This window comes from Corvus kubaryi, unplaced genomic scaffold (genome assembly GCF_017639235.1).
Source record: "Corvus kubaryi isolate FWS band 111438036 unplaced genomic scaffold, C.kubaryi_AGA036_p1.0 split3-73, whole genome shotgun sequence".
NCBI classification, from domain to species: Eukaryota; Metazoa; Chordata; class Aves; order Passeriformes; family Corvidae; genus Corvus; species Corvus kubaryi.
Genome location: NW_024582091.1, coordinates 26475845 through 26497197, shown reverse-complemented (window position 1 = coordinate 26497197; position 21353 = coordinate 26475845). Strand labels below are relative to the sequence as shown.

The following is a 21353-nucleotide window of genomic DNA, read 5'->3' as shown; positions in this document are numbered from 1 at the left end:
TATATATATTTTAAAAATTTACTTTAAAATGTAGTAACTTAAAACATGCTTATATTTCAACAGTAATTCATAGGTAGTATTTAAATAAATTTGACATTTAAATTTAGGGGAAAAAAAAGACCAGTGAGCAAGTACTTTACCTCTAACTCAAATGAATCCATGCACCTTTGTAATGTAGTTTCTCATGTGCTGGTATGAGAAGTAAATCTTTAGTACTTCAGCTGTACTATTTGCAACCAAACTCTACTCATAATTTCACTTTTTGATACACTTGCTGAAGTTGATGTGTGCAGATGCTGAACATGCAGTACTGTCAAAAAACTGGTTTTAGATTAAAGTTCGTGAGGAATCTAGTACATTGTTCATTCCAGCCATGAGGTCACCCATGCAGTTGTTGCTCTTACAGAGATGGAATTAAATGAGAAAGTATATATTCATTACAAAGGACAGCATACAGGAGCAGCTGAACCAAAGGTGGTTTGTTTACCAGGTTTGCTCTCTTTGGCCTGGACTGATCTTGATTGGGAAGATTAAATAGTGTGATAGATGTCACTTGTGCTGAGGTCAAATGTCAGTCAGTTTGTGTTTGGTAGACAGTTGTTCTCAGAATTAATATGTAGGAGCTGATGTTATTCTTACAGCAAAACCTGTGTGTCATTATACCATTCATGGTTTTTTAGTTCTATATGTTCTGGTAATGTATTGCAGTTTTCTGTAGGAATTTTGTGACTTCACCGCAACCTTGAACTTCAATAAATTGACACTTTCATCTTCAACACATTTACCTTTTATGTATCTCAAACTTTTTCATTATTCAGTGTCTTACTGTTAATTGGCTTGCTTCCTTATATTGTTTATCAAAGTGTAGTAAATCATTGGAGGTTTAACCTGAAATATGAGCTGCACCTAAGCAACAGACAAGAAATATGGCCTTATAGAGCCTAGGAAACACCAACATAAATTTTGATACAGACTTTAGGTCCTTCTGTGTCCTGAGACAAGGAACAAATGATTTTAGATCTTGATCTAGATCAGCAAAGTCTGTCAAGTTGCATCTACTGGTCAATTCAAACTGATTTTTCACCTTCAGAGAACCATAGAATGGTTTGGTTTGGAAGGGACTTTTGAAGGTAGTTTAGTCTGACCCTCTTGCAATGAACACGGACATCTTCAACCTTCAGAGTTGCCAGATTTTAAGTAGTTCCTGTTACGATCCAGTTTAAACCCAGAAAAGCAAAGAAAGCTAAGTCTCTGTGCATAAACTGGAAAGAACTTAGAAGGTTCAAAATATTCCCAGAAACGAGATTAAAACCAAATGAGGTTAGACGTTGATGCCAAAAAATGGATGTATTTTATTTAATAGTAGAGAGGCGAAGAGAAGGGAAGAGAAAAGAAAGAGAAAGAAATGGCAAAAAGAAGTGGGGGGGGGGGAACAGGGAGAGGTGACAGGGGTTAGGTGGAAGCATGTCACCCATCCGAGGGTCCCAATGACGTCTCGTTGCTCCCCTCCATCCAGTCTGCTGGTGGTGAGGGACCCCATCGCCGCCGTGGCCACACCGCTACACGCTGCCACACCACACACCAAAGAGTGCAGAATCCCGTGGATTAATGTACGCTGTGGGCCAGGTGGGAACGCCCACGTGCCTCCTCTTGCAGGGCCTGGCTTGACACTGTCCCCTGCAACACTGAGGGTCTGTTGCACCATCTCTGGTGCAGGTCTGGTGCCCCCTTTGAGGGGGGCTCTTGTGATGGGCCATGTCACCCCCTTCTGCTGTGGATAAGCTTCTCCCCCCAGTGAGGACCCCTCAGCTGGGCTCCTCTGCACAGTGGAGGATGGGCAGTCATGGCACCTCTGACCAGAGGCTTTTCCAAGATACCCAAAGCTTCTCCACCCTTTGGTGCAGGGGGTCTGTTCGAGCCTGGCAGCTGATAGCCCTGGGGCTGTGGTCTCCACCTTGGAGGTGTTAAGCTTGTGCTTTGTGAATGTCCCCAGCCCTAAATCGTTACTTTATCTTATCTTCACTTGTCTTCATCAGTGAGCAGTGTAAGACCTCACTCAAGGCCCCATCCAGGGTGCAGTAGTCTTCTCTGCAGCTTTTGTAATACAATTTTAAAAGTCCTTTAAGAAAATGTTTAAGTCATAAACTATAATATTTCAGTCTCTGACAGTTCCCCTTCAGTCTCATCTTTTCCTCATCTGCTGTAGGAGTTCTGGAGTTCCTGTTTATCAGTATTGCATATAAACTCTTTGTTAAAAGAGCACCAGGGTTGCAGTCACCATAAAGAGTGAAAATGTGCCAGAAGTATTTTCCCTTGTGTGAAATCTTAGGATGATTTTCAATACCGTGATAAACCTCTATATTTTCTCATTTTCCCTAGCAATTAGCACAAGGTGCTTAGTGACTCTAACCAATTTTTCAGTGAGTAGGTATGATCTTTTTTATCATCCACAGTCAAAAACTTAATCCAAATAAAACATTCACTCAGGGTTTTTTTCTTGTAATATTGATGTATTTATAATCTTTCTGTGAAGTTTTCTGCAAGTCAGAGCTGTGGTAATGATAGTAACTTGCATATGAAGAACTGAGATTACAAAATAAAAATACTAAATTTTTTAAGCTTTTGTGGGGTTTCAACAGAAAGTATTATGGTTTTAAGTTTCTGTAACATTACAGTGCTTAATGATTTAATTAAGCATGGAACTACTTTGCCATTTTCTAAACCATTTTAACTGTCTCAATATAATAAATCCCTCTGCCTTTTTAACATATGACTTACTCAGCATCACAATAAAAATTCTGAGGGAAAGGTGGGAATGCTGTTTACTACAGTGATACTCATCTGCCTCGATGATGAATCTTTCTGTATGCATTGGTGTCTGCTTCATTGGCATAAATTTCTAACTACTATGACAAATGAGATATGCATTATGCAAGTAAATCATTCAGCATGTTGTTCTGACTTGCAGATTCCAGGTCTTTCCTCTATCCTGTGTAGCTAAGGTTTTGTGAGAGAGTCACTATCAGTTGTACAAATACACTAATATATGTGAGGAGTCAAGGGCTTAACTAGTGTAGCACTTTGTTCTCACACATACTAAGATTTCTGTCAATAGATTGGCCTCGTTCTCCCCCCACACCAGCACCTCCCACTCTGTGTTTTTTTAATCTCTCTATCTTTTTGCTCCCCCTCTTCATGCACAGTGTAATTTTTTTTGTTTTGTTTGGATTATGTTGTGGTGGTGGTTTTTAAGGGGTTTTATCTGGTTCTTTGTTTTCTGTGCTCTCCGGATACTAGCAGTAGGGCTACTGAGAAGATAGGGAGGGGGAATGTTTGTATTTTAATGCAGTTCTTTTGCTATTGAGGCATACTTTATTAATGCTGTTAGACAGAACCATACCAAAAAATCCCATTATTGCTCAGGTATTATTTTTGTTGAAAACTTGTAGTGTGAAGTACATAAGTCACAAAGGACATAGTCTTAAGCTGCACTACAGGAGGTTTAGGTTGGACATTAGGAGGAAATTTCTTCACAGAAGGGTGGTGTTTGGGCATTGGAATGGGCTGCCCAGGGCGGTGGTGGAGTCACCATCCCTGGTGGTGTTTATGGAAAGACTGGATGTGGCAGTCAGTGCTGTGGTTTAGTTGACACAGTGGTGTGTTTGGTCATAGGTTGGACTTGATCTAGGAGGTCTTTTCCAACCTAATTAATTCTGTGATTCTGTGACACTGCTGGCAGAGATTTGGGGAAAGGGATAAATCATGGTACGAGAGAATTCAGGTCTGAACAGAGCAATGGAGAGATTGGTATTAAGTAGTCCTTTAGCACATTTGTAACATTGGCTTAAAACGTGAAACTAGATTGCTGGCTGATTTTTTGAGGGAGACCCTTTGTTTTCAGTGCAGAAAGGTAGTCACTAGTTAGTTGTGCTGTGCACAGAATTTCAGCAATTTAACATATAATAGCCAGTGAGATGACCTTGTAAAACAGGAATATTTGGACTGGATGACACTGCATCTGCGACAGATACTTCTGAGTAACACTTCGAAACATTTCTTAAAGAATGCATTGCTATAAATAGGTTGCCTTGGCAAGTGAAGTATCCAGTTTACACAGTCTTTACAGCCACTCTGAAGGTTATTGAGTAAATACAAGACAACCACATGAAATCTGTACAAGGCAAGCAATCTTTGATATATACTTTCTGTAAAGGGCTCGGATGTTTAAATTTTTTTGCTGTAGCGCAGAAACAGAAAAATATTTTGTAGTTCTAATCATGTGAAGAAGTGGAACAGTGTGTTATGTTCTCAATTAATGATGGTAACAAGCCTACGATAAGAATACTACAAAGTCTGGGCATTCTTTGCAAAAAGAAACAAAGGCCTAGGGCAGGCAAATAGCCATGAAACACCCTTCAAATGCTGCCAAAGACATTAGGCTTTACAGAAGATGAAAAGAGGGGGATGGATGCCTAATTCAGGATGAGGAAGGAAAGTAGTATGTCACCAAAAAAAACCACAAATAGGAAGTAAGATAATAGTATTGCAAAATGTGTAGAATAAAATAGTAACACCAGCTGTATTACTGAAAGAGCATTCATTTATGTATTTTGTAAAATATAAAAGAAGAAGGCATAAAAAGGTCACATTTAAAGAATAACATGCTGTGCCTTCATTTAGCATCTATTGACTTCAGTCGTGCTTTAGTGGATGCTAAGGTCTTTGTTCACCTTGAAACGAGTCAGTAAAGACCCTGCTTGTTAGTACCCACAGCTGAGGGTGTGGCAGACAACTGAGGACTATATCTGCAGTAGAAGGCAAAAAGCTAAAATATAGATTCTTTTGAACTACCATAGATAAAGTCTAAAAAGAGCTAGTTTCATTTACTTTTGTTTTTAAGGGCTTTTTTTCTTACCCTCCCGTGTCTTTTGAAAATCAGTGAGGCTATCTAATATATTGACAAGCAAAATAAAACATTACTGTACTGTGATTTCCATATACCATACTCTTTAGTGTGAAGGAAAACAATTTTTAAAAATACTGAAAAATGCTGTAATCTGATTTTTTTCTAATGCTGCTGCTGTTTCCACTGTTTAAAACTGTTGGTTTTGCACTTGTACAGTACCTCTCAAGTTAATCCTGAGTAACTGTTGACTGCAATTATTGAACAACTGCTGAATTGGAGTGAATGTTAAAAATTATGTGAAGGAAAAGGGGGTGGTAAGATTTTTGTGTGATACAAACTACAGAATTGCTCAGGATTCACAATTCTGTTAGATAAATCAGGATTCAGACCACCAGTTTTCAAGAATATGGTTTCTCTGAGTCATGCATGTAGCTGCTTCCTCTCTGTGTTATAGAATTGAGTTTGGCTGAGGATGTATTCATGGCACACCAAATGCTGCTGTTATCAGATGAAAATTGTTTCGCTTGTGTACCTGCTTGAAAGATTCTGTCATGAGGATCTTTAGGAATTACTTTGAATAAGGGTTTGAGGTATGTGCAATCTCAATTTTAAAAGCTTCAATGGATTAGAGCATTTTATCATGCTGTCTGCTTGCTGTAGTTTTTCTCCCCCACATGGAAATGTCTTGAATGTTCTGCACCTTCATGCACAACCTTTTTTGGAAGACTCGTGAACAAGCATATCTTTCACTAATATGTTTTTAAGTAGGTTTGTTGTGAAGGATAATACTGTCTCCGACATTGTTTAGTTATGTATTAACACAACAAACGGACAATGTTTATGCCATTACATCATTTAATGTAAGCTATGGTAGTAGCTTTATTTTAAGCAAGTTTGTGGTTAAATATATTAACGTTGCATTGAAAGGTTTTGTTACTTCGGTGATTGAGGCTGTATATTGTTTTTATTAAGTTAAATTAGGAAGGCTGAACCTTCTATTCTGAGTAAAGGTTCAAAGCAGAGATTTGCAGCTGTAACACCCTCTGAAGTTTCCTGGTGCAGTTAGAGATCACAAGGTAGCAGGTAGGAGTCTACCAACACTAAGACTTGCTTTACTTTGTTACCTTTACTGTCTGACATAATTAGTATGTTTCAGAGGTTGACATCCAGAGGATCATTTCTGTTAAGTGATCTGTGCTGGGGCAGCCTTGGCCAACATCAAAATTCCCACCCTGCTGCTTGCTTGTTCAACCCAGCACCTCCAGTCTGGTAATGCAGAGGGGTAAAATAGGAAAAACAGAAACACTAAAATAACAGGTTGAGATAACAACAGGGAAGTTGCTTACCAATTACCATTGCAGGCAAAATGAACTCTTTTGGGGAAAAAATAGCTAATTTATTGCCAACTAAAATCAATTCAGGTAGTGAGAAACAAAACAGCACAGCTTTCCTCCCCCCTTCTGCCAGGCTCAGCTCTTTCTCACATACCCTACCCCTGCCATGCAAGCTCACATGGAGAATGGCAGGGGGGTTGCAGCCATTATGTAATGGTGCTTCTCTGCCTTCTTCCTCACCACATCTTTCCCCTGCTATGATGTGGACTCTCCACAGGCGTCAGTTCCTTCAGGAATATCCTTGTGCTCCACTCTGGCATCCTCCGTGGGCTGCGGGGGATATCTGCTGTTCCATGGAGATGTTCCTCCTCCACTTTCCTCTGCTTTGGTGTTCCCTTTCTTAAACATGTTTTCCCAGAAGTGTCCCCGGCTTGCCTGAGGGACTCAGCTGTGCTCTGCAGTATGTCTGTTGGATCTGGCTGTGTCCCACACGGGACAGCATCTGGCTTCTTCCCACAGCAGCCTCTCCTCTGCCAACCACTTGCCACATAAACCTGGAACACAGAGTTTAGTAAGATATTAAGAACCTATTTTGTTTGTCAAACACCATGTAGTCATTTCAAAGCTTACACGGAAATTTGGAAGGTGTCTGTAGTAGGGAAGTATTTCCTAGTAAGTTGCTGCTTGTCCAAAAATTATAAGCCTAGAACATAGAAAAGATGTTAAGAATTTCTTTAATGAAATAAAAGGGTATGTGTGATAAGGAGTACCAAGTGTTGCAAATTTGCTTATGGGTGCAAATAAAAAAAAGAGCAGTGTATTTGTGGAGCACATCCTCTGGCTTTCATCACCTCGAGGAACAGGCTGAAATGACAATTACCTGCAAGTGAGAGATCCTAATGCAAATACAAACCCAAAAATTTCAAGAAATATTTATAGAATTATTTAGTGCTGTTTAAAGAATAGAGGAAGAGAAAACAAACAGAATGTGATGTCATTTGCTTGTTAACATAACCTAATCTGACTCATGAGAGTGTTTATACTCTACAGTGTGTAATTTGGGGGGTATTACAGAAGCTTGGTGTTGTTCAGGAATTTATAGTCAACATTTCTGAAAAGTGTCTATGAAAGATAATATTGATGAAAACACTGTTAACCTTACCGCAAGGCTAGGGGTTTTTTTGCCTGCAGTTTAGAGTGACAAATAATTTTTGGCAATAGTTTACAGTGCTTTTTCTCTAACTAGCTCTGTAGCTGACAGGAAAATACCTGTTGAATAAAAATGTTTCAGTTGATTTTGTCTGACACAGGGAAAAAAGATGAGTTGAGGCTGGAGCGCTGCATACACATCACAGTATTTAAATAGGCAGATGAGCCTCATACAGAAGTGAAAGTTCAGTTACCAACCAGGAAAACTTTTTCTTTGGGTATCTACCTGTGCAGCATTCTCCATTTACATGTGACTTGTGTTACTTGCACCAAGAAAGACCAGTAAGATAGCTACCAGAACTTGTGTGGCAGTGTCAGTCTTTAGTGAATGGTCATTGAGGGAAATGGAAACCAAAGGCTGTGTGACTACTCTGCTCCCCCTTTTCACTACTGACTTGTTGTTTCATCTTTTACAGGATGTGGTGAAGTACACCTCATCCATTTACCTGGGACTAGTAAATACACACTTTTCTACTCAGCTATGCTTTGGTCTGTGTGGTCTAACATAGTCTGCCTGTGTTGCTCTCATGTGGTTGCGTTTCTTACTGGAATAGCAGCTTGGACTGTGCTGCCAGCCTGTGAATGCCAAGAGCCTGGTATGATCACTGGAATTTGTAGCTGGGGCCAGCTGCATTTGCCTCCTTTATGTGTTTTAGTTCATTTTAGCTGGCTTTGTAGTGATTTTTGACACTCATTCTAGAAACAGTTGCTGATATTGATCAGCTGCTTATATGAGTAATCTGTCAATAGAGGAAGCAAGAATAATATTTTGTATGTGGTTCATTTTATAGATGGGTGCTTAATAAGTGAATACCTGACCTCATGTTGTGTCTTAAGAAAAGAAGAAAATACTATGGCTATTTCTGTAACTCACAGTTATCAGCTTGAAGATGGTTTGTACATAGCTTATATTTGCTTTTTGAGATGCTTACCTTCTTTGGTCTTCATTATTTCTGGAGATTTGTTCTTTTAAATTATCTTCTGCTTCTCTGGACTTTATTGGTTTTAGTTGGCCCACATAACAGTAAATTTCTTCAGTTATGTTTCAGTTATTTTTGCTTGGTGATAACAGTAGGGAACAGATGTTCCTTTCTGATGATGTTCTTTGCATCCTATAAATGGTTAGACTTATCAGTAGTGTTTCTGAGATTGTTTTCTAATGTCACAGCAGGAATTCAAAAAAGATCCATCCTAATCAATTCCAGTCAGGAGGAGGTAGTTCTATGGAGATGATCAGAATATCTTCACTGAGTTGATGTATTAAATAAACTGTTTCAACTTTTGTGCTTTTTCTTGGGGTTTGCTCATTGTTTATGTGTAAAAAAAAAAATCAATGCCTCTTTAAAATTCTCAGTAAGACAAAGATAGTAGCCTTGCTTTTGGAACTTAAAATTGATATTTGCCATCAGCAGTAATTTCCAAGGTAAATTCTAGCCTGAGAGGTCTCAAAGGTTATTTCTTCTTTGGATACTTCACGGTTCAAAGTATCTAATAGTCCTCAGTTTTGTGTGACTATTACATTGCTTGCTAGACTGGAGAAGACAAGACTTGGTGAACCACATGGTCTTATAGGCCTAATATTTCAAATTATTAAGAAAACTTAGATTTGATGTAAAAAGCTATCAGTGAGCAAATTAATTGTATGGATATCAGTTGCAGATGTCAGTTAAAATCAGTGTTTCAAATGTAATTTTATTTGGTGTTACCTAAACTTGAGAGGAATTTGTCCTTTGGAAGATACCAAATTCAAGGAAGCTCGTGGACTTCTTGTTTGAATCTCCATACTGCCCAGAGATCTGCTTTTCTCTGATCTTTGTTTCCCCCCATAGCTCAGGGTATCACACCAATATGCATCTAGTTATACAGAGGTTTCTAATTTTAAATTACAGACAGAAAACCCATCTCTTCTCCTTTACTAAGGATCCCTGCATCAAGGCTCAGGAACAATCTAATTGGAATGAGTCAAAGGCCTCATTTTCCTCGTGGTGTTTTTGGGGTTTTTTTGTCTTCATAAGAGTAAAGGTATTACATGTTGCAAGGAACAGTTACTGACTAAAGAATTATAAATAACCAAGCATTCCATTTGGATTCCAACAAATGTAAGAAAAAAAATTTTGGTCCCATTTACAGGTGTTACTGAAATAAGTGTTTTCTCACTTCCTTGGGAAAAACTGAAAACCTTGACACAAATATCTAATAATATATGTGAAATAAGGTCTTGTAAGGTCTTGTGCTCTGTTCTCAATTGTTTTGAGGATATCTTGCTGCTGCAAGGCCTAATTTCACTATTCTTGTTTCTCTGACATTGAGTATTCTCTAATATCCAAGACTGCAGTGTGTGTAGTTCTTCCTTTCTTCTCAGTCCTTGTGGAAAAGCTGACTTGTTTCATGACTCAGGGAGAAGATTGAAAGTTTCATGTAATCACTGAAGGAGTTACATTAATGTAATATACTGTTGAAGAACTCTTTGAGATTAATAGTGTGTACTCTTAAGTTTCTGAATGTCTTAGCAAGAGTTTTAAGGCATAAGGATCTTCTCAAGTTTTGTTAGGAAAGGAATTTGTCTTCGTCAAAGCATTACCTTACTTTACCAGTCCATGTATGTTATTCGTTTGCTTTGTGTCAGAGGATGCAATGGTGACTATAGTTTCACAGGCTGTGTTAGCACTAGAAAATAATGGAGTCCTGCCCCTTTTCAGTAGCTCAGTTCTGATAGTATTCAGTGATACAGGCTTGACAAGCCCACCCCAGTGAGCAATGTAGCTTAGACTTAAAGCACCATCCAAACTGTGCGCAAGATGTCCATGTTGCTCCTACCATGCAGGGTAGATTAAGTACTCCTGTTACCACTTGATGTTGCTTTCTGAAGCCTGTTCCTGGAGAAAAGGTGAGATTGCCTTTGACACAGGAACTTTTATTACATGGAGAAATTACTTTGAAATGGAATTCTAATATTATTCCACTTACAAATTTTCATTTTTAGAATTGTTTTTACAACAGGACTGTTAGTTTTCTAATTCTCTGTAGGTGTCACTATTCACAGTTCATTTTTCAAGTGTTTTTGAATGTTAGTGGTTCAACAGTTAGTTGAAAATACCAATTTTCTTTTTATGATGGTAGTGTCATGTCTTTTGATTTCTAATGATTTTGCTTTACTGTTGCTGTTAAAGGAAAGAAATCCCTTATGATTGCCTTTTTTTTCTGCATCCTGTGGTGACGGTTGATGTGTTTGTGTGCATTCTTCTTCTAATACTTGTCCATGATTAATTAGTTCTTCCACTTCACAAAACTGCACCTAAAGTGCTTCTAATAGATCACAAGTGTATAAAAAGCCATTTGTCTTCCATCTTCTGCATCTCTTTATTAATTCCCAGCCTGAATTTCCTAAAATCTCAGGGTTTTTCCATGCTTTTAAATGCTGCTGAAGTCTCCATTTTACTCCCACACCATTGTTCCCCATGGCTTTGCTTAGCTTCTTATAATGGGATCAGCTTGTTCTGTAGCAGAAATATCGCAGCAAAATATGTCTGCATGTAGACCAACATTGAACTGTTTTCTGAAGTCATATTTATCTGGATTTAGATTTAGTTTTTGTTTTCTAAATACTAAAGAAAATGTCTATTCAGAATGTTTCCAGTATTGAGTTCAGTTTGTGAGGGTTCTGTAGTCAGTTCCTAAATTAAGAATTCCAGGATAGGAGCTACACAGTTTTGAGTATCATTTATGAAAAGTTAGTCCAACTGTATCACAGCTGTAGAACATGTTCTGATTCATTATTGGAAATTAGAGCAGTCAGAATGGATTCACTCAAGGTAAATTATGCTTGGCCAACCTGATTGCCTTCTGTGATCATCTACATGCTTTGTTCAGGCAGTTCTCCCATGAGATTGTAAGTCTTCTGGAGGAAATAAATGGAGACAGTATCTGCAGAAGCTCTCCTCTTGATGGAATATGAGCCAGCAGGTAATCATGTATGTGTAGAATTCCATCTAGAACAGAGGGACTTCTGTTTTCTCTTGGAATATATACACAGATGTTCATGTGCTCCTTGTCTATCTTGTTTGCAAACTTTATTCCTGAACTGGACAATAAAATAAGTTCCCTTATTTATAATTTTCACATTTTTCTTTTGTACAGAAAGTTTTCCAATTTGATCTCGGTGGAAAGTTTTTAGAAGTTTAAAACAAAGTCAGTGTTACCAGATGATGAAAAAGCACTTCTCTGAGGGCACATGAATAATAATCCTCAGGTTCTCTAATTTGTACTGTGAAATTACGTGTTCATAAGCTTGGGAAAGGGGCTGGACAAGATGACTTTCAGAGGTCCCTTCCAACTTCAGACATTCTGTGTAGATTGCATCTCAGTTTTTTACCTACCAGATCATCCTGCATGGCTGAGCATTCTGGTGGTCAGAAGACATCAGTTCTTGTATCTTGCTAAGTAGTTGTTGAGCATCTTTGCATTGTATTATCATACTGGTTTCAGTTCTCTTCTGATAATATTAAAGTTTTCTATCTTAGGGTTGCTGCAGATTTTTCTTGTAATCATAAAAATTGTAGAGTAACTCAAGGATTATGCTTGGTATATGCTCCTGATAGTAATATATATGGCAACCATCTTCCAGAAAAAATACCAGATTTCTTAATCTCGCTCTCATGGGTTTCAAGTATGCAAAAATGCTATATTTTAATACTTCAGTAACATTTATGCCGCTTGCTTTTATAAGTATGGGTTTGGGAGGTGGGCTTTCTTTCTGTATTGTATGAAAATACTGCATTTATATTATTTTTGAAGTATTGATTTATTAGAAGTATTATGGCTATTCATCTATATTGGCATTTAGTTGGCAGTGTCTTCTTTTAAGAGAAAATAGCCAGTTCGCTAGTTAATATCTCAAGGTTTTGTGGATCTGCCTTCTATGTTACAGCAGCAATTTTTGTGTTCCTTCATTTACCACTTCATTCAGTGCCTTACAAAGACTCGTGATTAAGCCTCAGCTTTACTTGTAGGTGTCTGTATGTTTACTTACCAGTCTCCTTGAGTCATACTGGGATGCTTGATCAGCAAAGTCAGTCAGTGCAGACCTCATTCTTTTAGGTCCATGAAGAGACCATGGAATGAAACATTTTAGTGGCCTGTCCCATCAGGGGCCAGTTTTGTATCCAGAAATTCTGAGGAGAGCAGTCATATGCAGAATCTGCTCCACTTCCATTGATTCTACAGATGTGAAGAAAGTGATGAATAGATACAAAAATGACATCATCTGGTCACTGTAAGTGGGCTGCTGTAGCAGTCAGTGCTGTTCTAGTGGTACAAATTCATTTCTCTGTACCTCCAAAAAGAAACAGGAACATGAGATTAGCATATATAAACCATAAAACTCATTAACCTTTTCCCAAGCCAAGTTTTTAATTTATGTAAATTGGCAGGTCTGTGTAGCCTGAAATCCTCAGTGGGTAGATCTTTTTTCTCCTTGTGGCTCCATTGGAAAGAACCCACTAGAATTTGTAATGGCATAGGGCAAACCATGGTTGCTATTACTGGAGTCTGGGCTTCAAACTCAATACTGTGATATTTGGTGCACTTTGATGATTTTAACTAAATGATGGAAATAAATGACTGTTCTTAACAGTAGCAGGGTCAGACTTGTAATAATGTCGATTTTAAGTACAAATAGCAGTATAACCAAATATCATGATAAATAAATCAATACCATCAAGGATCAAAGTAAGTAGCTGTGTAAACCCATGTAACTTGACAGCTGCTAGCCTAATAGGAGTCTTAGATCAGCAGTAACTTGTTTGCTTTTTTGGCAGAATCAAAAATGAAAAGCAGCTCAGGGTATGAGTTCTGTAAGATTTCCCTGGAATTAAGTAAGTTGAGTAATTTGACTCTGCTCAGTTGAAAGCCATAGTGTTTTTCATGGGTTTTTTTGCAGATAAAGGGGAGTACAGGGGAAGGGAACAGAAGGAAATAGAAGGAAACTTCCTTTGTATGTGTTCTCTTTTTTATTCAACAATAAAATTACATTTTCAGTTCAGCAAGAACAGTTAAATAGCTGTTGAACTTGAAAGGAACATGAATTTAAGTACAGTAAGTTTAGACTGTGCAACTGTTCTGTTTATTCTGGTGCTCTGCAATTTTGCATTCTAAGGGGACATAAATTAACTCAGATTACTTGGACAACTATTAAAGCAAAAGTATTTTTTAAAACGTGAAAAAATTCACACTTTTGAAAGGAGTTCATAGCTAGTAGTGCAAATAAAAAGTGTATGTGCAGAACTGATTCTGACTGACAAGCTGTAGGAAGCAAACACCTGAATTTATAAAATTCACGAGGGATAGACATGTATATTTGTATGTACAGAAATTCCGTCTGTATTCCAATATCAAATTTAGCTTGCGGTGAGTTGGTTTATTCACTTGTTTCTTTAAGCTGCAGTGGGCATTCAGACAAATTATTTTATGAACTAGTTTGAATTTCCCCCTCAACATGATTCTGGGATACATTTAAAAAAAAACCAACAACAACAACCCACCCTTTCCAACTTAGCAACAAAAAAAGTAAAAAACCTCAAACTCAAACCCTTCCCAAAACCAACCAACAAAATTTGAATAGAGAACCTGTAAAACTTTAAACAACTATTAATTAGTTGTTAGTTATATTTGGATGGGGGACTCCTTTATTTCAAAATCAGTTTTAAGTACAGCCATCAGTATACACTCAGATTTGTTGGTGACTTGGTACAGAAAATAAATGGTTTGCTACCGCTGCACAAATCAATCCTCTCTCAGTTCACATGCTACTAATATATGACTTTTTCCACCTTAGGAGTGAAGTAGTTTCCTGCCGTATAAAGCTGTTACTGTCCTTTATTGTGCCATTAAAAAAAAAAACCCCAAACAAACCTGTAGTTGTTATTTTCTTTAGTTTCCCCTTTCTCTTAGTGTGTTGTTATTTGAAAAACTTGATACATAAATAAAACTTTTGTTCTCCTGAAATATTTTAAAGACATGGGCAGAATTCATAGATGATGACTTCACCATTATGAATGCATATATAGATTGTATTTCACCATTGAGGAGACTTGACAGAGTTGACTTGCAAGAAGAATAAAATTCACCTTGTAAAATGGACTTGTAGCACCATGTTTTTTAGCAATTATTTTACTTCTAAACATAATTTGAAGAACAGTACATCTGACCCCAGTTTTAAAAAAGAGACGAAAAAAGCTCTGCTGCTGCTGGGATTTTTGGGGGTGCTTTTCACAGGTGTAAAAGATTTGCAGGCAGTCCTCAGCCTGAAGGTCTTGTTATTGCTGCACTTTAATGGACTTAAACTGTCTTCACTGGGTGGCCACTGGTATATGATTGAGTGTAAATACTTCAGGCAAGCTCCACCAACTGAGAAATAACCTCAGTTTGAAAGAGCGGACTTTTGGAAGTCTTTTCATTGGTCTTGTGAACCAGTGAAGTTCCCTCTTTGTAACATTCATCTCCTGGGTGATGAAAGCACAGCCAGTTTTGGTGTCCTCATGCAGGGAGTTCATCCAAACAAAATGCAAAGGGATATGTGCTGCCTGTCATTGTGGTGGTGGTTGTTAATCAGCAACACATGCTTACAATATTTTTCTGTGAAAACTTTTCAGTGGCAGTGAGTAGTCATGAATGATTTTGGGGACTCAAAAGGTGGCAAATGAATGCCAGTGAATGCATGCTTTGTTGTATTGTGGTGAGAAAAGAACAGATAACATGCATTGTAGTTGAGACTAGCCCCCCCAAAATTATGGTGGGTTTGGGAGGTCCCAGTCCATATCCCTGTACTGCCTTGTCTGAATGAGAAGCTCAGACTGTGGTCTAGCACAAAGGTTTTCATGGTGTGTCCTTTCACTCTGCTCTTACTGCAGACTCACGGAAGCTGAGAAATAAGAGTGTTGTTAGAAGTCTAGAGATTTGCATATACAGTAGAAATCTCTCAGGGATCCACAGATTTTAAAAGTTGAAAATCACCTGGGTTTTTTTCCACATCCCAACTTATGCCTTAATAACTAGAATATTGAATGGCCTCATAGGTGCTCTGAATGTTCTTTTTAATTTCTGAGAGGTTGTGTGATTGATACTTAAAAATTTTCACAAAGGCTGAGAAACTGTTAAGCATCCAACACTTACTCAGTATGCAAAGTTATTCTTAGAGAGATGCTGTGTTATTACTATAAAGAACATAATTAGTAGTGAATTCTGTTGTTGCACAGCTATAATCGTGTGCGTGTCGCATAACCACATCTGTTCTGTATTGGTTTTGTCAATTAATCAAGTGTGAGAACTGCTCTACATTAGTACCGTTTGTTTGAAACACACCTGCACTTGTGTCATAAATTTATCCTGTCTGCAGAAACTGAAAATAATACGAAAAAATTCAGATGTAGCAACTACTTAGAAGAAGAAAAAGTAGTCATTAGGAAATAAATGTTTACCTTTTTTTTTAGGTCAGAAGACTTGTCTCCACTTACATGGTATCTTTCCTTACCTCTATGTACCATATGATGGTTTTGGACAGCATCCAGAATGCTACCTTCGTCAAGTGGCATTCAGCATTGACAGAGCACTCAATGTGGCTTTAGGCAATCCATCTTCTACTGTTCAACATGTTTTCAAAGTATCATTAGTATCTGGAATGTAAGTATGACCTGTCAGGAGTTTTGGTTGTCTGTTTTGAAATGTTTTTTGCAGTTGTACTACATCGAAGCACTTTGGACTTGGGTGATTGCAGTGCTAATCCTTTTTTGTTCCCCACCCATGTATGTCTTCATACAGGGCTGTACAACTTCTAAGTAACTCTTCTCACTTGCTTTGACTTAAACATAGTTAACAGGTTTTCCCAAGAAACTTTCTTGACACAACGATTTTTTCCTAAATTGTATCCTAGTGTGTGTAATTTTGCAAAATCTGTTCTTACTAGCTTTTTCTGTCTCTGCTGTTAGAGCAGTACTTTCCATGCAGCATTTTCTACCACTCTGGATTATTCTAGGTTCCCTGAGACCAGACATGTCTTGCAGGAGCCTGATTCTAGGTGGTCTTTATTTTTTTGTTCATCTAAAATGGCCCCCACAGAGACTGTCAGGTCATTTTTATCTGTCTGATTCTTCCAGCAGCACAGGCCAGGAAGTGGAGGCTTTTAAACATACATTTACTAATCTATCAAGATGACCATTGTGTTTTATTTGGTGTAGCTTTCTGTTGCTGCTGAACTATATGTTATTATTGAATGTTAACATGAATGAATGAACATTCTAAGGATTCTATTACTTAATTTTTATTTAACTTGCATATCCAAGGTCTGAAAAACAAGTCAAATCATAATGAATAATAGGAAAATACCCTGGAGGAACACAGGTAGTCTAGATGCGTGTATTCAATTTTTCATCTTCAAAACAATGTAAATGCTAATTTTCAGTGTTGTGCAGTGCTATGTTTTATTTGCTTTTTTCGTGCAATTTGCTTTTTTCGTGCATTTCTGGAATATATTCTTTCTTAATTGTTAAGTGTAGGAAGATATTTCTGTTCCCAGCCAGTTTTGGTGGCTTCTAGATATTGTGAGTAAAGTGGCTGCAATAATTGGTTTTTATTTTCAATCAGAACTTTCTGATGTTTTTGCAGTAACAAAGAAGGTCACCTACCAAATTTCTTGATGTTGTTCTTTTTGTGAGAACTTTGTGAATTGTTGTAGCTGTTCCTCTCATCTTGAAAACTGGGCAAACTGTTGCTAACAATCTTTACTTGAATCAGTGAGAAAAGAACAGGTAGAAATTAAGAGAACCTGCCTCTTTTTCACCTGTCTTGCCTTAGAACTTCAGAATAGTCATTACTGAAAGTCAGCTGCTCGTTGCCTCAAAGCAGCATAAGGGAGTGTTTCAGGTATTTTGTTTGTTTGCGTAAGAGGCTAATGGGGAAGACCTAAATGAAATGCATCTTCATCTTTACCTGGGTAGATAGACATGCTTATTTCATGCTCCTTATAATAAAATGTCATTGAATAAATGCCACAGCATAACTGGCTAGCTCTTCTTGCTTTTATTTCTTTCTCGCCAGGCCTTTTTATGGTTACCATGAAAAGGAGAGACAGTTTATGAAGATTTATCTTTACAATCCTGCAATGGTAAAAAGGTAAGGATGTGGAAATACAAAATTCTGTCTGATTTCCTTATGTCTTGAATTAAAAAGTCATGTTTGAAACAAGATTCACCAATAACTTAGCAAAATAAAAGCTCCAAAATTATTGTCCCACAGTTTCCAAAACACTTTAAAAATTGCTAATTTTAAACACACCAATAATCTTTTAAAGCAGTAGCATGTTAGGAAAACAATACCAAAAAACACTTGCCTTTAGTTGTTTTGTGTTTACTGTAATTCTTGAACACTTAAACAAATTTGCATCAGGTTACTTTTCCTGTAACTCTTAAGTAAAAAAATGTAGATGTCTTTCATATGGCTTCATTTCATCTATTATGAAGTAAATTTTGGTAGGTTTTAATTCCAGCAACAATTACTAAATTAAAGATTTACTTGGAAAACTCAATAGCTTTTGTTATTAGACAGGTTTTCTATTTCTCAATAGGGTAATGTTCTGTTATATGAAAGTGGTGTTGATTTCGATCTTACTGTCAAAGTAGTTGCAGTAAATTCAGGAATAAATAAGGAAGAATTATTTCCCAAGCTTAAACTGAAATCCCTTGAGTGTGTGCTATTACATACTGTAACCTTTTTTAAAAGGTCTGATACATGATCATAAGACAGGATTGTCTTGATTTTTCTTCTAGGTAAGTGAAATTTTGCGCAATTTAACCTTCTGTCAATGTATGACATGGCGGTTGTTTCAAAATCTGGAGCTTCTCATGTTTGAATTGCTCCTATCCAAATAAAGACTGACACTTCACTTAAATTATTCCTTTCTTTTTTCTGTATATAACTTTATTTTTAGTCCCATTTTGTTGCGTTTACAAATGCTTTGTGCTTTTTTTTGTTGTATAAATATATGTTAATTTGAGATAATCATATTGTACCAATTTATAATTAATCAGATACTTGCAGTTATTTTTTAATGTGTATCTGTTTAAAAGAGAGGATTTGTCCTTCTACAGAGTTTTAAAATACTGCTTCTGAGTACGCATTATGTAGCTTTAAAGCCATGAAGGACGTATATATGTCAAGGAGAACTAGAGAGACTTTCAGACTTTTTACTGGTGTGTAGGCATACAGCTGCCACAGTTGTTCTGTTGAAAGATTTCCATGGCCTATAGTGGCTTTTGGATCACTTGCAGGAATAGAATATTGTAGGATTTTTTTTTCAGAGAGTTTCATGTTTTTTAAGCTGAAGGATTCAAGGCTCCTTTATAACTAACACCCAAATATTGTATAATTATTAGCAGAGATCATTTTTGTTCGTGTGTTATTGTGAAAACACAGTTCTTAAGTTAAAAATACAACTAAGGCAAAAATTAAAGTGTCTAAGTATTTAATATTTTGATAAAGTCAAATATCAATATTGTTGTACTGAAATAATTTTTTATTTATGTCCTAATTTGTCTTTTAGAGTTTGTGAGCTTCTGCAAGGTGGAGCCATAATGAACAAATCTTACCAGCCTCATGAAGCCCATATTCCCTACCTCCTCCAACTCTTTATAGACTACAATTTATATGGAATGAATTTAATAAACCTGGCTGCTGTCAAATTCAGAAAGGCAAGGAGAAAAAGTAAGGTGTTTATTTCTTAAGACCAAATAATTGCTTTGAAGGCTAAAAAACTACCATTTTGAACAAGATGTCACTAGCTGTCAGGCGTTTGCTGTAGTTTGCCTGAATGGGTATTGTGTTGTTTCCATGAAGTTTGCTTTCTGTGTCAAAACAAAGTCCATATGTAGCTTTTTTCCTTTTTATACCTCTGTATGAGGATTGAGGAAGAGCCTGCTTCCTGAAATGAGATGCTGTATATCAAGAAACAAGTGTTCTTTCAGCAGCGCAGCTGTGACCATTTCACAAGATGACCACACCTCTTTTCTAGATGAAAAATTGTTGATACTCAGTTGAAGAATTGACATGAAAGATACCATAATAATACTGTCGCTTTCTTTTTTAATGGTTTTGATTCTTATATCAATTCAAATTCTTTTTTTGTTGTTGTTGCAGTAGTGTCTTTACAAAATTATGGCTAATGATTTTGCTCCGATGACAATCAGTGTTCTTAATTAAAATGCTTGTGTTTGTGCTAAAGTCATTTGCTTTAAGGTAAAGTTTGAATTCTTAGTGTGTGAGTAAAGGAGGTATTTTAAAAAATTAGTTTGTCCTTTTGGATGTACACACTGACATAAAAATTAAGTTTGGTGAGAACATCCCTAATTCTTCTAAATTCTTCGTTATAAAGGAGAGATAACAGTAGGAAAAGCATAATGCCATTGGTACTTAATGTTTAATGAAATAAGTATTGATTACTTAAAACATAATTGTTCCTACAGCTAAAACAAAGTTGAAAGGAATGGTGAAGTATTTTTCTGTAAAAATGACAAGCAAGAATCATGCTTCATTTCCTCCTTATTTTTATTGCCTGTATATTCAGACAGCAATAGAGTAGCCCCTGGAGTTTTATAACCAATTATTGTTTAAAGGAAGATACTCTTTTCGTGCTCAACAATAGGCCACACTTTTTGCTGGTGTCAAAGTGTAGGAAGGCAGAAGCTCAGCCATGGACAGAGCATCTTGAGGAGGTATAGTCAGGTACCTTTAGTCTTCCAAATATTCAAATCAGCCTCCTGGAAACATGCAATGTGATTGTATCAAATAGTTGCTTCCATTCTTTTTCCATAGCTCTTTTTTTTCCTCTCTTTCAGATGATAGATGAAAAACATATGCTGTTTATATTCTCCTTCATCATTTATTTAAGGATGAGAGACCTAAGTCTTGAATGGAAACAAGGGGGTGAAAGAGGAGCATGGGCTGAGACCAGTGGATTTTAACTGTTCTTATAGGGAAGAATCCAATAAAATAAAAGGAAAAAAAGGACACTGCCTTGTCTGGCTTGTTCAGATACTGGTTGCAGTGCTCCTAGGAAGATTTATTCTGTTTTGCATGGCTCCATATCACACATGCATCAGTAGCTTGCCTCACTCTGTTGTTGATCCCCAGGCACAGGATCGCTGTCTCTTGCTCCTGGCACAGCAGCTGAATCCCTGGTGCAGCCTTACAGAGGCACTGATGTCAAGAGGCCTGTCCTTGTACAGCAGCTCTCTCTGAGCTCAGGCTGTTGGAGTGGTGTAGAAGGCACAGCCTCTGCTTGCAGCTGACACCCTGCCTGTTCCTTAGCATCTGTGTTGTTGTGCATTCCTTTCAGTCAAGTATAGCTGTGTCACACAGGCCGGGTCAAACATTGTTTCTTAGACAGCAGTAAAAGCCTTTGTCAAAAGATGTGCAGCAAACACTTACCTTACTTGCCTTGCAGATGATGATACAAAGATGAGTCTGGCAATTAATATGTTCGTTTGTCAATGTAAGCAAGCGACCTCAGGAGTCTGTTCATAGTGGTATTTTTCTCACTGAGATAAGTAGACCTTTTTAAAGGCTGAGAGAGGTCAGCATGCAAATTTGTATTAGCAGGAACGTTCTGCCTTCATCAGCCTGTATCCAGAAGGTGCAGCCGTTCATTTTCTCAAGTCCTTGTCTTTATGGGCTGTGAAGAAGGCTGCCTATTCATTTATGCACCACGTACCACTGTAACTGTTGCAAAACTTCTATTTTCAGTAGCTGAGTCTCCTTCTGTAGTATGATTCTGAAAGACCTTGATGTGTCATTGTCTTTAAAGATCTTTATATCAAGAAAAGGGGAATATTAGGTGTCCTTAAATCCCTATCCCTATG

General features: G+C 37.4%; 1 protein-coding gene across 2 annotated transcripts in view; it reads left to right on the top strand.

Moving 5' to 3' along the window:
- REV3L (REV3 like, DNA directed polymerase zeta catalytic subunit) overlaps nt 1–21353 on the top strand; it is a 118795-nt gene that overhangs the window by 31147 nt on the left and 66295 nt on the right. For both annotated transcript variants that reach the window (XM_042016992.1, XM_042016991.1), the window contains exons 2-4: nt 15936–16125; nt 17539–17613; nt 19040–19200. In XM_042016992.1, the coding sequence (XP_041872926.1) occupies nt 15936–16125; nt 17539–17613; nt 19040–19200 (426 nt within the window). The remainder of the gene's footprint in view (nt 1–15935; nt 16126–17538; nt 17614–19039; nt 19201–21353) is intronic.